The sequence below is a fragment of the Cyclopterus lumpus genome, chromosome 5 (genome assembly GCF_009769545.1).
Source record: "Cyclopterus lumpus isolate fCycLum1 chromosome 5, fCycLum1.pri, whole genome shotgun sequence".
Lineage (NCBI taxonomy): Eukaryota > Metazoa > Chordata > Actinopteri > Perciformes > Cyclopteridae > Cyclopterus > Cyclopterus lumpus.
The window spans coordinates 5,450,431-5,466,834 of record NC_046970.1 but is presented as its reverse complement, the minus strand read 5'-3'; the positions used below and the strand labels follow the sequence as shown (position 1 = coordinate 5,466,834).

The 16,404-nt window shown below is 42.0% G+C and overlaps 2 protein-coding genes across 2 annotated transcripts; one reads left to right on the top strand and one right to left on the bottom strand.

Moving 5' to 3' along the window:
• The first annotated feature begins 812 nt into the window (after window positions 1-812).
• Window positions 813-5,827, top strand: LOC117730582 (interferon-induced GTP-binding protein Mx-like). Its single transcript, XM_034532372.1, has 12 exons — window positions 813-1,160; window positions 1,879-2,016; window positions 2,146-2,300; window positions 2,458-2,596; window positions 2,681-2,879; window positions 2,976-3,054; window positions 3,146-3,268; window positions 3,361-3,502; window positions 3,737-3,895; window positions 4,004-4,080; window positions 4,159-4,398; window positions 4,984-5,827. Exons 1-12 carry the CDS (start codon window positions 974-976, stop codon window positions 5,335-5,337), a joined length of 1,992 nt encoding a protein of 663 aa, XP_034388263.1. The 5' UTR covers window positions 813-973; the 3' UTR covers window positions 5,338-5,827.
• A 5,595-nt stretch (window positions 5,828-11,422) lies between these two features.
• bhlhe40 (basic helix-loop-helix family, member e40) lies at window positions 11,423-14,811 on the bottom strand. Its single transcript, XM_034533594.1, has 5 exons — window positions 14,224-14,811; window positions 14,043-14,106; window positions 13,791-13,898; window positions 13,244-13,367; window positions 11,423-13,132 (listed from the first exon to the last, which is right to left on the bottom strand). Exons 1-5 carry the CDS (start codon window positions 14,274-14,276, stop codon window positions 12,276-12,278), a joined length of 1,206 nt encoding a protein of 401 aa, XP_034389485.1. The 5' UTR covers window positions 14,277-14,811; the 3' UTR covers window positions 11,423-12,275.
• Between the last annotated feature and the right edge of the window lie 1,593 nt (window positions 14,812-16,404).

Genomic DNA, 16,404 nt, shown 5'->3' with positions numbered 1-16,404 from the left:
CCTACATTAGTTGCACTGACTGAGAATGTTGTCAGTATTGTGTTGTAAATGTGTTTTTCCTTGTTCATATTGTGTGCGGTTAACTTCCCATTTATGTTGCACTGAAATTAAGTAATTTAGTGTGTTCTTGGTCACATCAATTTGAAAGCTGGATTAAATTACAATTAGGCCAAATAAAAAGCCTCAAGTTGTAAGTACAGTCTGGACAATCTTTTTCTCTCAACGCCTCAATAGGTCTTGCCAGTCACCAAGGCAGAGGTCAGGGATCTTGGGCTTAAAAAGGTTGGTGACCACTGCTGTACAGCTTGTAGATTAAACTTCCTTTAATAGGACTTCAGGTGTTTAATCGTCTCTCTCGGGGTGATGTGGTTGGGTGATCATATTTCCTATAAGTTAGTTATTTTAAAGCATACTGAGCCCTTAACTGAACACTCCCTCAGGAAACAAGGGAAAGAACAATGTCCGAGCTGAACTCAAACCAGGGATGTTATGGTCTAAGGTCAGCCAAGCCCTGCTCTTTAATTTCTTAAGCAAATAACACATTTTAAGATTTCCATCTCCCAGTTCACAATGGAGGCATCCTCAGAGTTGTTTTGTTGCATTCTTGATCCAAAAATGTCGTTATAAAAACAGCGTGTTGTGGTTATTGTGCCCCGTGGCCAAAGTCAATGCAGCTATAAAATGTCATCTTATGGTTGTACTCTTTTACTCTGGTTTTAAAGGTTGTTTTATTTTGTTCACGAGAACACCTCCAACACACTGATCCATTGTGTTGAGCACTCTCTGTTCACCAGAAAAAGAAACGAAAGTCAAAGAAACGAAACCTAGTGTAACATCCCTTTCCTCTCCTCTCCTGCCTCCTGTAGTCTCCGCGGTGGAAGTCAGTCGCACTTCAGATTCTGCATCCGAGCAGCTGCTTTTTTAATTCCTTTTCTTAACTCCGTTTCTTCCCAGGATTCCAGCAGTCGTCCTCATGAACACCCTGAACCAACAGTACGAGGAGAAGGTGCGTCCCTGCATCGACCTCATTGACTCTCTTCGCTCTCTGGGGGTAGAGAAGGACTTGGCGCTGCCTGCTATCGCCGTGATAGGAGACCAAAGCTCGGGGAAGAGCTCCGTGTTGGAGGCGCTGTCAGGCGTGGCTCTGCCAAGAGGCAGTGGTAAGTTAAACTCTCTGACATTCAATAATATCATGTGTATTTCTCAACATTTTCATTCTAAAATAACTAAATATATACATGTCTGTTTTGCTCTGTTATCGCAAAATAAAGCTTGAACCCCTTTGTTTTGGGAGTGATGTAATAACTCAAAAGGAAAAGTGCAATTGTTAGAATGAAAGAAAAAAGACCATGAGTATTAGATTTCATTTTTAATCTGCAGTCATTGACTTTGGTCGTCGGGCACAAGATCCACAACAAGCTGGAAAGATCATTTCTGTTTTTATAATGATACTTATTTTATTTAAAAAAGCCAAGAACGCAGTGTTTGGCTGACCTTGGACCACAACATCCCTGGTTTGAGTTCAGCTGGGACATCTTTCTTTTCCCTTATTCCTGAGAGGGAGTGTTCAGTTAAGGGCTCAGTAAGCTTGAAAAGAACCAACTTGTAGGAAATATTACCCAACTACATCATTGGGAACCGCCCACTTGGGGTGCCAAGCCTGGTGTTATAGCCCCCTCTAGCTGCATCCAAGTGCCTCCTCAATGGCTGAGTGACTGAATTAAAATCTATATAAAACAAATCATACAAATGAGATTAACGGCTTACATTTTCAGTCAGTAGATATAATTTCCCACTTTAATGAAGACAGTTTCATTGTTATGATTTCATCAAGCACACTGGGTTTCATTGTCCCCCTCATCATCATCACTAATTCAGGCATTGTGACAAGATGTCCTCTCGAACTGAAGATGAAGAGAAGGAGAGAAGGAGAGAAGTGGTACGGGAAGATAAGCTACCAGGACCATGAAGAAGAGATAGAAGACCCTGCCGATGTGGATAGGATGATTAGAGAAGGTACAGTATACACAGTTATGTAATGCTACTATAAAAGACAAGTATTGGTGGAGCTACTGATTTTTTTAGGTTTCAATGATCAACACTTTCTCCCTGTAATTGTCAAACATCGTTGTCCTCTCTCTCCAGCTCAGAATAAAATGGCCGGGGTCGGGGAGGGGATCAGTAATGACCTCATCAGTCTAGAGATCGCCTCTCCTAATGTTCCAGACCTGACGCTCATTGACCTGCCCGGCATCACCAGGGTGGCTGTAAAGGGACAACCGGAGAACATTGGAGAGCAGGTATTCTAGTTCAGGGCCCCCGAAACACACTGTCAACAGTTTCACAGGGAACATTTATTTAGTAGAAAGTTGAAAGGTAAAGACACTGAGATATGTGTTAGTGATTGTGTAGTTCTATGATTTATAACTTCATAACAAATGGAATTAATACTTTCAGATTAAGGCACTGATCCAGGAGATTATCACAAAACAAGAGACCATCAGCTTGGTGGTTGTTCCATCCAACGTGGACATAGCAACCACAGAGGCTCTGAAGATGGCGCAGGAGGTGGATCCTGATGGAGACCGGACTTTGGGTAAATAAGGGTGATTCTAGAAGAGGACCACTTGGACCAGTTACTTGACTTTTAGTTAGTTCACTGTCTCTTTGTCTCTCTAAGGCGTCTTGACCAAGCCTGACCTGGTGGACAAAGGCACGGAAGAGTCGGTGGTTGAAATTGTCCGTAATTTGGTCATCCACCTGAAGAAGGGCTACATGATCGTCAGGTGCAGGGGTCAGAAGGAGATCACAGAGAGGGTGTCTCTTACGGAAGCAACAAGAAGAGAAAAAGCCTTCTTCAACGATCATGTGCATTTCAAGTGAGTTCATTATTTTTGGGTAATTATACAAAACGATGATTTGCAGTTTGACTGAATGTGCACTTTCTCCTCGGTGGTGTTTTATTTTTGCTATAGGATTCTCTACAAGGAAAACCATGCTACTGTTCCTAAACTGGCGGAAAAACTCACCCTTGAGTTGGTGCTTCATATCAAGGTGAACACTTCTCAGTGCTTCACCATAATGGTTCACTACAGATTGCTCTGCCCGTTTCAGGTGTTAAAGGTTTGAGACGTGTGATTCACAGAGGTCTCTGCCTCGACTGGAAGACCAGATAGAGAAGAAACTAAGAGAGACTCAGGCAAAGCTGGACAGCTGTGGCAGTGGACCGCCAGCTGATGCAGGGGAGAGACTGGGTTTCCTCATTGATGTGAGGACACTAGCTGTCACTGTCATTACACTGCACCACCTCCATTTGGTTTAATTTGCACTCTTCTTTTGCTCCAACCTGTTTTATTTTAGACAGTGGCAGCCTTTACAAAGGATGCTATCGGCCTCACCACAGGGGAAGAAATCAAATTTGGAGACAGGCTCAATATCTTTGCCATACTAAGAGAACAGTTTGCGGCTTGGAAAAATATCATAGAGCACTTTGGAATAGTATGTAAGTGCATCAACAACCTGGTTATTACGTAATGTCTTTGACGTGGTATCCATACTACAATATTGTAAACTAAAATGTAAACTATTGAGTAAGATATTTGAAAAATAATTTGAAATGCCATTTTCCTTCACCGTATGAAAAGACTGCTCCAGACTGCTGTACAGATCCCTGCTAACCAAGAGTTAACCTTCTTTGTGTCCGTGTTTTTATTTCACAAATTCATCCCCATTGCAGTCAACCAGAATATTGAGAGAGAGGTGACTCAGTATGAACGAAGGTACCGTGGAAGAGAACTGCCGGGGTTCATAAACTACAAGACCTTTGAGGACATGGTCAAGGAGCAGATCAAACAGCTGGAAGGGCCTGCTGTCCTGAAACTCAAGGAAGTGGCAGGCATGTCATATTATGATGCTACAATGATTGCCAGCCACCGGAATATGTAACACTTTGAGGTTAATTTCAGATCTTGTATTGTCTTGATTTGTGTGTTCTTTTTTTTAGACATTGTGACAAAAGAGCTGTTTAAGTTGGCTCAGAGCAGCCTTGTTGGATTTCCCAACCTCATCAAAACAGCTCAGGTACAATTTGCATTTCCCCTTTACATTACATAACTGAACATTGTTGAATATTTACTGATCATTTTGTATTTCCTTTAGATCAAGATTGAAGCCATCAGAAAGGAGAAGGAGATTGCAGCAGAGTCCATGCTGAGGACTCAGTTTAAGATGGAATTGCTTGTTTACACTCAGGACAGCACATACAGCAAGAAGTTAGGGAAGCGGAAGAGGGAAGACGAGCAGTTTTTGGCTTCTCATCCATTAAAGACAGTCACTTGGAGCAATGACAGTGGGGCCACCCTGAGAGAGATGATTAAACACCTGAAGTCCTATTACAAAGTAGGTGTAATCTACATGCTGGACATTTTATTTCTCACAGCATCACACATTTTATATAATGTAAAAAGGTCAGAAACAAAAGGCTTATTTTAATCTGCACCTCCTCCGACTGCATTAACAATCTCCTTTTTTCGAATAATAATAATAATAATAATAATGCATTTAATTCATATAGCGCTTTTCGTGGTACTCAAAGACACTTTACATAACATAATTATAACATCCTAAAAGCTAAAAAAAAATAAGAATAACTAAAATTACAGGTAAAACAAATAGGGACCTTGTTAGTTGCTCGGACTCTAATAAATAAAAATAGTTTTGAAGGTGTCGTTTAAATATATTTTACCAGACTAAGTTAGCTAGATGGTTAAATTAGTATTTTGATGGTAGCTAAACATTCTACTGACAATATTTATTTATTTCTATATACTGTCAGAATCCTTTTATATAGCAAATGCAGCAGAGTAAATTATTTAAAATAAAAATTAAATTATTTCTAACAACTTCCAGTATGAACCATGTGCACTAACGGTATAAACCACAGATACAGTGTGACACCCCAACTTTCTCCTTTCCAAACCACAGATTGCTGGCCAGCGTCTGGCTGACCAGGTCCCGCTGGTAATCCGCTACCAGGTGCTTCAGGAGTCTGTCATCCAGCTGCAGAGGGAGATGCTGCAGATGTTTCAAGACAAGAAGATAACAGAGTATCTCCTTCAAGAGGACCCTGCCATAAAACCTGAGAGAATCCACCATCAGAATCGCCTCAAGAGGTTGTCAATGGCACGCAATCTGTTGACTGAGTTCAGTATGAACACATACAACTTCAACCAAGTCCATAGGTTAGATCCCAACATTGGAAAGGACACAGCAGCCCACTCCCTACCCCCCCCACACAGTCCTGTGTGTAAAACTGCAAAAAACAAGAGGGCTGTTTAACTGCGACAGCCACATGGTTTATGATATACTACCTTGGATCTGTATTAACATTTAAATAAAGTATACACAGTCACAGATCAAACACTAAATTTAAATGTAAGTAATATATTTCTAATTTAAATTTAAGTAATATATTTAAGTAATATATTTCTAACAGAAAGGAGAAAATAAACATAGAACAATAGTTCAGTTGTTTGCCTCCAACATCAACATTCAGGAGGTTAAACCAGATTCAGTTTATGAACTTATTACCTTTTCTATTCTGTAGTATTCCTTCTTTTCTTTGGCAGCAAGAGGTCCTCAAACGCCTCATGAAGGCCTGCACATCCCTGGTAGACTTAGGCCTGACAGCATTATTTAGTTTTTCAGCTTGGCACACATTCGTGGTGGTGAGTGGGTTTATTATCTTCACATTGTTTTTTTTAAGTTTAGAATCAATATGTAACATTTATGTAATTTAACCAGAATATGTGAACATGTCATTGAAACAGAAAATCCTCTTAAAAATGGACGCCGCCATCAAAAAACAGTTCAAGCCCATAAACCACATAGGTCATAACAAGAATGAATCGGAAACATTGCACCAACATGGTGATGCGAGTGAGAACCAAGCTTGGACTCTTATTTTGGCATTAATTCAGTTTGGGACATTTTTAATGTACATGCACTATTGCATATTCCGCATGTACATTTAAACAGATGTACATAATTTCATGATTTGGCCTGAACATGTTACTCAACTATTAGACAATCACAGCATTGTGTCTAGGAGTGTGTGCAACATTTCCTCTGTTGTTGTGATGCAGCAAATCCATTGTGTAAAAAGGCACCAAGAATTAGAGAAAGAGTTGCAAATACTATTTCCACAAGCAATGTTTCTGAAGAGCCCCATTATTGTGATGAAGAAATGCACAATACACGTATGGTCATAGTCTTTTTACTGTTATCTTGCTAAATAATAATAAAGAAGAAAAAAAAAAACTCCTATTTCCCATCGTCATCAATTAATGTGTGAATGTATTACCTGAATTAAAATGAACATTGTGATTAAAACATTTTTTTATTCCAAAAGGCATATCATACTAACTAGTACATGCAGATTAACTGTACTAAGGCCCACATCAGAGTAAAAGTACCTTTGTGGTGAGTAAAGTTATTAAACGTATCATCTCCAGTAACCTTTATTTTTAAAAATTGAGTGAGGAGGAACCATTGGCAAAGCTCGGAGAAACTCGTCCGCGCTTTCCAGTCGTGTCCAGTTGCAGCTCTCGAGTCGCCCCCATTCAAAACCCAAATGCCTTCAAGAATAAAAAAAAATACAATTTGAGTTATGGATGGCATGAAGCTGCGACATGACCCTATGGAAAGACAGCAGATGCCACCAAAGGGTCCTGATCAGGGCTAACGACCTGTCATTTCTATTTCACTTAGTGTTGTGATGCCACTGAATCAACCTGTTGTTCTCAGGCCCTTCTACATTCTGTTGTATTTACATTTTTGCTATTGTTGTTGTTCCATTCAAATATCAATCCTTATATGTAAATACAAGCCCTTTTGAGAATCCATATTCTTTATTATTAGCTTTTGCAACCATTCAGTCAATCACATGAATGAATCTATGAATCAATCAATCATAGCACTCACTCTGGAGGAGCATCTTCTTTTACTTGACATTTGTTTTTCTTATAAATAAACTTGTATAACTAAACAGAACACAACAATGAACCATCAAACATTGAAACGTAAACAGGATTCATATTATGTAGATTTTCTGCTCATTGTTACACTTTGGCCTGATGACGCTCCCATGTCCGAGGCACTCGTCTGTGGACATTTAATAACAGTATCTGTTAAGAGAAGAGAGATGATGTCACAGCATATTCATACAACATCTTCTTATATTTTGATTACACAGGAAATCCTGTTGAACCAATATTATTTAAATCAGTAAATTAGTATTAACATTGAGGAACTTTATCAATATGACTACCAGTGCAGGTCAAACCACGGTTATTAATAACCGCTACCGTCCTGTCTGCCATTAAAAAAAATGCTTCGGTTTCATCAAAAGTAATACGTGAAACGTTACGTGATCTGTTAAGTTCACTGTACGTTACTTTTAAATCGGTAAACGGATAAACTCGGTTTTAATCCCTCCAATGTTATACTTAATACAAATCCTAATTTTACACTCACATGAGTTAAAAAATAGTATGCCTTCCAAAACCGTTATAAAAATAAAAAGCCTCTAGCGGCATGTATCATGCAGGCAGTTTTATTTGTCCTGTTTTTGACATGTGTCTCCAGCCCAATACAATTGAGCTGAATTGTATTTAGTTTGTGTTGATCACAGCATTGAAACATTTAACGGAAACGTTAATTTACAAAAACAGTACTCTTGATAATCTACAAGCCAGTAGTAATCAGTAGCTGTTTATGTTATGACTTGTAATGAGGCTGCTACAAACACCGACAAGTGACCATAATTCATGCTTGATAACAACTTGAACAAAATGCAGTTGAACCTGTAAAGACATTGTAAAAAGCCACATTATTTGTGTGAAGGTTCCACAGGCTCTTGAGAGGTATAATTTGAATGTCGAAATGATATCCTATAATACAGTTATTTTATTTTCCACAAACACCACAGTGTTAAGCTGTCATAAGCTCCTTTTATATGGAATACTATGTGGAGACTGTCTTTGTCGGGAAAAAATCCAAATCAAACTTGAATCAAAGGGCCACTGATGCACCATTGTACACAAAGGAGCCCATTGTTCATGCAAAGTGTCTGTGTTTCTTATGATTTATTTACGAAAAACAAGCAAGCAAACAAAAGAACAAAGAAATGATGCCAATCGCTGCCTCTCCTGCTTCTTTTTCATTTTAAAAAAAAAAAAGCCTATACCTAGGTACTTGCTGGTCTATCTATATCTGCCTACTCATATATACAACTCCAGGTGCCTATAATGTTACCCAATTCATAAACAAAACTATGTTAATAATGCAAAAAATAATAATACACTAAACGGCAATTTAGATGAAACAAATGAGAAAAAAAATCGACTCCGATTCTGAATGATGCAAACATCTAGAATGACTGAACAATACCATACTGATGAGTAAAACGACTAAATACTAACAACAAATAAATAGCCCCCATACTGCTCCTCCATAATAGGACACACGCACACAGCTGACGGTGTGAACTCATAATTTTGTCTTTGTTGACTGGAAGATTGTCATGCACTGGAATGTTTTATTTTTGTGTTATTGGGAACGCCTTGGGCTCCTCCAGGATGCTGGGGAGTCTCGAACACACTGCTAAAGTCTGCTAAAGTCCCCGTGTGACCCAGCCCCTGATAAGTGGAAAGAGGAGGATGGATGGATGGCTGGACAAGGAAATGCACTTTGAACTCAAATAAAACCGAAACAAAAAAAAAAATACATCCCTAGGGCCTGAGAACGTAGTGTAAGGAAGGTAGAGGAAAGCTGGGGTTGATATGGGTTGTCTACCTCTTGTTAGCTCAGGAGAAGCCACACACACAAAGAAACACAAATAATAGTTGCATTAGTTTTATTTATTATTTATTCAAATTTTACAAATAAGTCAGCAGTAAGAATATATTTCAACCATATGAAATCAAATACTGTTCAGTAGGCCTAAACCAACAGCAATATATTTGGCCACTAGGGGGCAGCAGAAACAAGCCGATATTGCACTGGAAAAGTATATAGTTCTTCTATCTCCTTATACAAGCAACATGGAGCCGGGTCTCTCTTCTAGTTGCTAACCGTAAGTCCAACCTTCCCTGTCCTTTTCACTCTGGTCAGGTTTCATCAATTCATGATAATAAATATTTATATATATATATATATATATATATATATATATATATATATATATATATATATATATATATATATATGTATATATACCCTCTTTTCATTGTTATTCTAGACATGTTTACTAGAAGCCTTGTTTAGATTCCGTTTATTTTCTGTGAAGGTTCACTGATGTATTCTCAGTCGCTGTCCCAACAGGCAGCGTGTGAGGAGGATTTATGCTTTGGCTTGAAAATGGTGTGACGCACTAATTCCACAAGATGGCGCTGTGACTGTATTTTCTTTTCTTGGGAGCACATCAGGCCCGTGAACTATGTTGGAATCACTTCACCGATCTGCTGAGCAACTTACAAAACAAATACTGTTGTGATTACAAGAAAGGGGAGAAGAAGAAGAAACCAAAGCCAGCCATTTCAACATTTGTCAGGGAGGCATGGTGGGCGGAGAGCATATGTTAAAAGGCTGTGGTGATTTTCACTATTACTAGCAGTGTGTTACCACCCAGGAAAACAGGCCCCCAACACAGCAGAAGGTTGGGGGGGGGGGGGGGGGGGGTGGGGGGGGGGGGGGGGGGGGGAACTTGTATTCCATATGATTAAATCTGAAAGTACATCAAATACATGAAGCCCTTTCGCCCACAACCTCAAATACCATTTCCATCCTCTGTGGTGTCAAGTTGCCAGACACATTTTCTGCTCCTACTCAGCACACTACTCAGTATTGTTACAGTGGCTGCTATACAGGCATATATATATATATATATATTTGAAAAAAAAAAATATATATATATTTTTAAAAAAAAAAATATATAAGAATATATATATTGAAATATATATATATATATATATATATATATATAATAAATTATGAAACAGTTGACTTGTCTTTCTGCTTTTGTTGTTCTTAATGCTGTTGTCAGGGAGCTTGCTCTTCCCACGTTTCTTTTCTATTTCATCATAGACCTATAGGTATCATTAGAGGTTTCTTTTTTAAATATATAACGAGACAACACTATTCCATGTCATCCTTCATCAGGCCACACTGCATCTGAAACTACTTTGTCCCCAATATTCATTATTGTATAAGTAATAATTCCACACAAACAATTACAAATTGTAACTAACTCAAGATTAACTAACTCAAGATTATTCAGGGACATTTTTAATTTGTGGCTACATTTAAAAGAATAAATAAAAAACCTTATCTCGAGTTTAGAAATCAATAACGTAGAGTGCATTGTAAGTTTTTATTGGTGTAAAATATTCACGACAGTATTTAGAAAGCAGACTAATGCCCCGTGGTCCAAATTGTAGTTAAAGACAGCCGGAAGGATTAAAAAAATGTAAACTTAAAATAAATTTAAAAAAAGATTAACTTCCCACCGTTAATTTCTTGGAAACGCGTTCAAATTTAAAATGTTTACAGCCCGTAATCTGACACGCTATTGATTTACAGAGGCAGCGCTGCTTTATGGGTTATGTAAGCGTTATGTAAGCGCGTGTGTTGTTATGAGGAGCTGTCAGGTTGTCTGACTGCAACACGTGTAAGCCGTCGAGCACTGAAACCCAAATTCCACGAAAGAGGGGGGAGGAGAGAAAAAAGAAGCTTTATTAATATTTTAATATATATCAATAATACTTTATATACAAAATATGTACAACAAACAACCTTTTGTTACATTTCAAAATAAAAATCCCAAGTACCTCTCTCTCTCGCTATACAAAACTATTATTTTTCTTTGAACTTTACATTCACTCTTTGCCACAGACACGACAATTAAAGCAAAAATACATTGAAACACCTGCTAATCGTTGTGTGTGCGCGCGCGCGCGTGTGTGTGTGTGTGCGTGTGTGTGTGTGTTGTGTGTCCGTCCGTCCGCGTTACAGGAGTATAGGCAACAGCATGAGCTAAGATCAGGCCTTAACTTGACTGGGAATTTTGTGGCCGAGATGCAAATCTGGTTGAGTGCGACGCTGCGCACCTTTGATCTTGTCACGCAGCACGGGGCCGCCTCAACCTTCATCTGGCCGCGATGCGAGTACACTCGGCGGGTCACGTATCAAAAATAGAGATGTGCGAGTAGCAGAAGCAAAAGAAATTATAATAATTACAAGACATGATGGCTTCACGGGGCGGAGGGGGAGGGGAGGGGGGGGGGGGGGTACTCCATCTAGATGCACAAATAGTCGTGAGTCACAAATGAAATGGTTTGCAAGCGCGTACGGCCAACATCGCTTCTTTTTTTTTTTCTTCTTCTTTTTTTTTTTCTTTTTTTTTTTTTTTAAATAGACGACGCACACCTCGTACCGTGACAACACCCTGAATTCTTGGGACGCCGGGAACACAGTTCATCTCGGCTGCGAGGTAATTGAGGGATCGTGGCCTCGAGTGTCCTTTGTGACGTCTCTCATCAACATTTTCTGTTTTTTTTTTTGTTTTTTTTTGGTAACATTCTTGCCTCAACGTCGGTTCGCTGCAGCTGCTGGAGCGACCAACGCTTAAAAATGGATCCTCCGTTCACGGATCAACAGCAGGTCAAAAAAATATTCGAGCAGCATCTCCAGGGGGCTTTTTGTTCAATCTTTACATTCAATACAGAGTGGTGTGCAAAACTAAGTAGGTCCAAATCAGCTTCGGGGGTAGGGGAGGGGGGAGGGGGGGGGGGCTTCTCGGAGTCTTACATTCTGTGTTCACCTCGGACATTCAACACCGAGTGCAGAGAAGCTCACTGAAAAACAACAAAAACAACGGAATAAAAACACCTCTCGTGACTTCTTGCGCTCATCGTCTTTTCAACTGATCTTCTTCACAGTGTTTCAGAGCTGTGCGGCTGGGGGACCGGGGGGGGGGGGCCCTAAAAGTTTGGTTTCAGTGTGCGAGGGGCCGATGATAGGCGACAGTGACTCTCTTGTGGTCGTCGCCGGGGGGGGGGGGGGGGGGGCAATGTTCTGATGGGCCGAACAACGGCTGTGGTTTTAAAGGATACCAGAGCTTGTTTCTGAGGTTTTTGTTTTGTTGTTGTTGTTTTTTTCACCCTTTTTTCAACCGCATCAACATTCAGAGGGCAAGATTCCAACAGAAACACATGTGATCAGTCTTTGGTTTCCAGGTTCAATGGGGGGACCTGCTTTAAAGCTTTGTGCAGAGCAGGGGAGTCCATGGGGTTCTGGTAGGACGCTGGAGACCCCGCCCTCGGGGACATCACCAGAGATGAGGCAGCTGTCTCCGGGGTCATGCTCGCCGCAGAGCATCCCATGCCCGGGTACATAACCGGCATGCCCCCGTGGTACCAGTGCTTCTCCAGCATGGGCAGGTAGGCCGCTGCAGCTGCGGCCGCAGGGGGGAGGAGGTAGAAGGGGAGGCAGAATGGGGGCTGGTTGGGGCTGAAGCTCATGTAGCCGCCGGGGCCTCCCGCCACGTGACCGGAGAGAACCTCGTCCTCCGAGGTGTCGGGCCTCGACTTCTTGGCCCGGGGCTCATCGCCCTCCTGCTTGATGGCGCCGGCCGCCTCGGATGCGGCCCGCCTGCGCTCCCCCTCCTTTGCGTGGCTCTCTGACCACTGGGCTTTGGCGTCGCGCTTGTCATGCTCCCCACCGTATCCGCTGTCGGTGTCCGTGTCGCTGCCGCTCAGCTCCCCCGCCACGTGGGGGTAAGTCCTTTGAATGACGGGGACACAGTTCTTGGCGGAGCCCTCGGACGCCCGCTTGGGCTCCCCGGCGTGCTGCTTCTTCGGGTTCTCCGACGCTTGAGGGGCGGACTCGTCCGGACTGCTCTGGTGATGCAGGACTTCCGCCGCGACCTTTTGGATGTGGCTGATGACGTGGGAGGGGGTCAGGTCCCTGCTGCTTTCTTGGCTGGCCAGATAGTGGAGGACCTCCTTCGCACACAAGTGGAAACCGGAGCGGAACATCTCCTCACCGCTTTCCGCGCCGCCGCCTCCGTGATCACCTGGTCAATCAGAAACACCAGGTCAGATTTTCACCGCACAGTTTTCTTCGACTTTTCTCAGGCCGCCGCTCAACGAGCGAGGGCCGCTTGTCATTTTTCGCCAAAACTCACCAATCTGCAGGTCGTTCTGTAGCGCCATGATCTTCTGCTGTTGCTGCTCCAGGATGCCGCTCAGGGCTTTCACGTGCTTCAGGGTGAGCTCCAGCACCACGGCTTTCTCCAAATGACCCAGCGTCTAAAACAGGAAGACCTTCGATAAGCATGTTGATCTTTCTTATGTAACACATTCTGCAGCCTAACAGAGGACAAGCGCCGAAACCCCCCCTGGGGAAGTCATGCGATACAGACACACACACACACACACACACACACACAGACGAAAAACCCCTCGACAAATGAAAATCTAAAACTTTGTTCGAATTTTAACACGATTTGACTTTAATTTATATATAAATATATTACAAATACATTTTTAAAAAGTACAAGATTACAAGTAAAAAAACTAAACAAAAAGTTGTTTATTCATATCTGCTCAGATTTTTTTTGAGACTCCAAAACTGAATCCCTGGCACGAACACAGCTGCTCAGCAGAACCGTGCGGCGTGTCCGGTTCCCCGGCGGTGAGCGGACGTGCGCATGTGGAGAGGAGAAGACTCACTGTGAGCTTGAGGTGCTCTGGCAACAGATCCTTCAGCTGGGCGATGCATTCGTTGATCCTGTCGCGTCTTTTCTTTTCGATCAGCCGGTGGGGCAACTTGTAAGTCTCCTGGAGAGAGAGGGGGGGGGGGGGGGGGGAAGAGAATTATATGAGTGTCTGTGTGAGTCCAGGCTACTCGGTGGAAACTGACGGATGGCGGGCAATATTTTTCGCATTTTTCGACTTTTGAATTATTATTATTTATTTGTTTACCTTGCTGTCATCCCCGCGCTTCACGCCCCTCCTGGGTTTGTACACATACATGGAAAAATCGATTCTTCGGAGACAAGATAGAATTAGTTAGACCTCAGTTTGAGAAGGGCTCGGCACAAAAACACGCGTCACGTAGTTGGATATTATAGGACGGAAGCAAATAGAACATTTTCTTTTTTACCCTTGCATGTCAGCTATATCCAGTGACGGTTGCGCGCTGGTAATCCTCTCCATGTTGCTCAACCGTGAAACCCGAAGAAATTTCGGGGGGGGGGGGGTTGAGGAGGGGGACGGGGAGGGGAAGGGAAGGGGGGGGGGGGGGAGAAGAAGAAACGAAAAAGCCTCCAAAAAATGTTCCAAATGTATATCTCTTGGAAACGCACTTCGAAACTGAGGAGGGGGGAGGGTGGGGGGAATAATTTAAAAAAAAATCACACGCGCACAAAAATAGAAAAACGAAGAAAAAAAATAGTATCTCCTGTTATCCAGCGTGCGTGTGCGTTTCCCCCGCTGTGAGCTGCGAGTCTTTGGGGCAGTGCGCAGTGTTGCCACCCGAAAGGTCCGGACTCGCTCGTCGGTCTGGGGAGGATCCGCGCGCGGCTGAGTGTGTGAGGGAGCTGGGTGGGTTTTGACTACGTGTTAAATAAACCCTGTGACTGCAGGCACGTCTCTCTTCGGCTGGAGACACAGACTCGACACCGTCACATGAGCCTCACGTGTTGGACGGCGCTTTCAACTCCTCACCCTCCCCGTGCAACAAACACACGCGCGCACGCGCGCACACACACACACACACGCGCCTCCCTCCCTCCCTCCTCCCCCCGTGCGCCCTGCTGCTGGAGTACAACCCATTTCTGTAGTACTCCTCCACTGAGGCCGAGTCCCGTGTACCACCATGCTCCTCCGGCTCTGGGGGGGGGGTCCCGGACCGTGTTTACAAAGAGAGAAAGTAGAGCAGCAGAATGGTATCCCGTAAACTGCACATGTGGCAAAACCTTTCTATAAACACTATAACACCAATAACCAAAAACACCGAAGCCTCTAGTCTAGAGTGACGTAGCCTATGATAATAATTTAAGGAAGAACATTTTTTTTTTAAATCTGCATATCTTATTCGGAAAAGGCCTGTATGTAGGGTGTGATAAGTTGACACTAAAGTAAAATCTGTCACAAAGTTATTTTTCTAATTGTGTGTCCGCTATTAGCATACTAAAAGCATTGGAAATGTTCTAGGAATAAAATAACAATAATATTTATTATTATTATAATTCTTGTTGTTATTGTTGGCTATAGGTTAGTTTTTATCTTAATAAAAAAAACATGGTGGGGTCTAACGTTCCCTAATTATTAATACGTTCTCACACCTTTTTTATTTTCGTAATTTATATATATATAAAATATAATATGTATATATAAAAACAAATTATATATATATATATATATATATATATATATATATACACACATATATATATATACATACATATATATATACATATATATATATGTATAAAGGATATAGCACGCAATAAATGCCAGTGTTTCAATGGGGCAAACAAGGTAATCTTTCCACATTTTTTAGCCTGGCATGCGTCACGCGCGATGGAAGGACACCGTGTAATTTCACACTGTACCCGCTCGCTGTGTGGCACGTGCACCTGCGGCGGGATACTGTCGCCGTGGCGGAGCGTTTTGCTTTCCTTTTTGTGCCGGCTGCTGTCCTGATAGTATTAAACCTGCCTCTACCCACCGACGGGGCTGTCACGTTGAGCTCCTCATGGGCAAGAGAGAGTCGAGGAGCAGATCCCTGCCGGTGACGTCAGGCGCGCAGACAGCCGAGGGTTCCCGATTGGTCGGTCGGCTCCTCCCCCCCGACGTCCCGAAGCAGCCAGAGACTATAAATAGGAGCAACTCCAAAACAGCGGCGCGCCAGGCAGGAACAACGAAGGGAGCATCGTCAACATGTTCTCCAAACCCCGATAAGAGCTTGAAAATAATGAGTCGGTTGACTCTTCTTTCTGCTTTTGTTGATCATAATGCTGTTGTCAGGGGGCTTGCTCTTCACACGTTTCTTTTCTATTTCATCATAGACCTATAGGTATCATTACAGGCTTCTTTTTTTAAATATATAACGAGACAACATTATTCCATGTCATCCTTCATCAGGCCACACTGCATCTGAAACTACTTTGTCCCCAATATTCATTGTAGTATATGTATTAATTCCACACAATTACAAATATATATATATTATTAAATACATTTTCTATAAAAGTCCTTTAAAAGTGCAAAATGTAGCATAGGCCTACAAGTGCAACATTGCTTCCGTCTATATAATTATATATATATATATATATATATA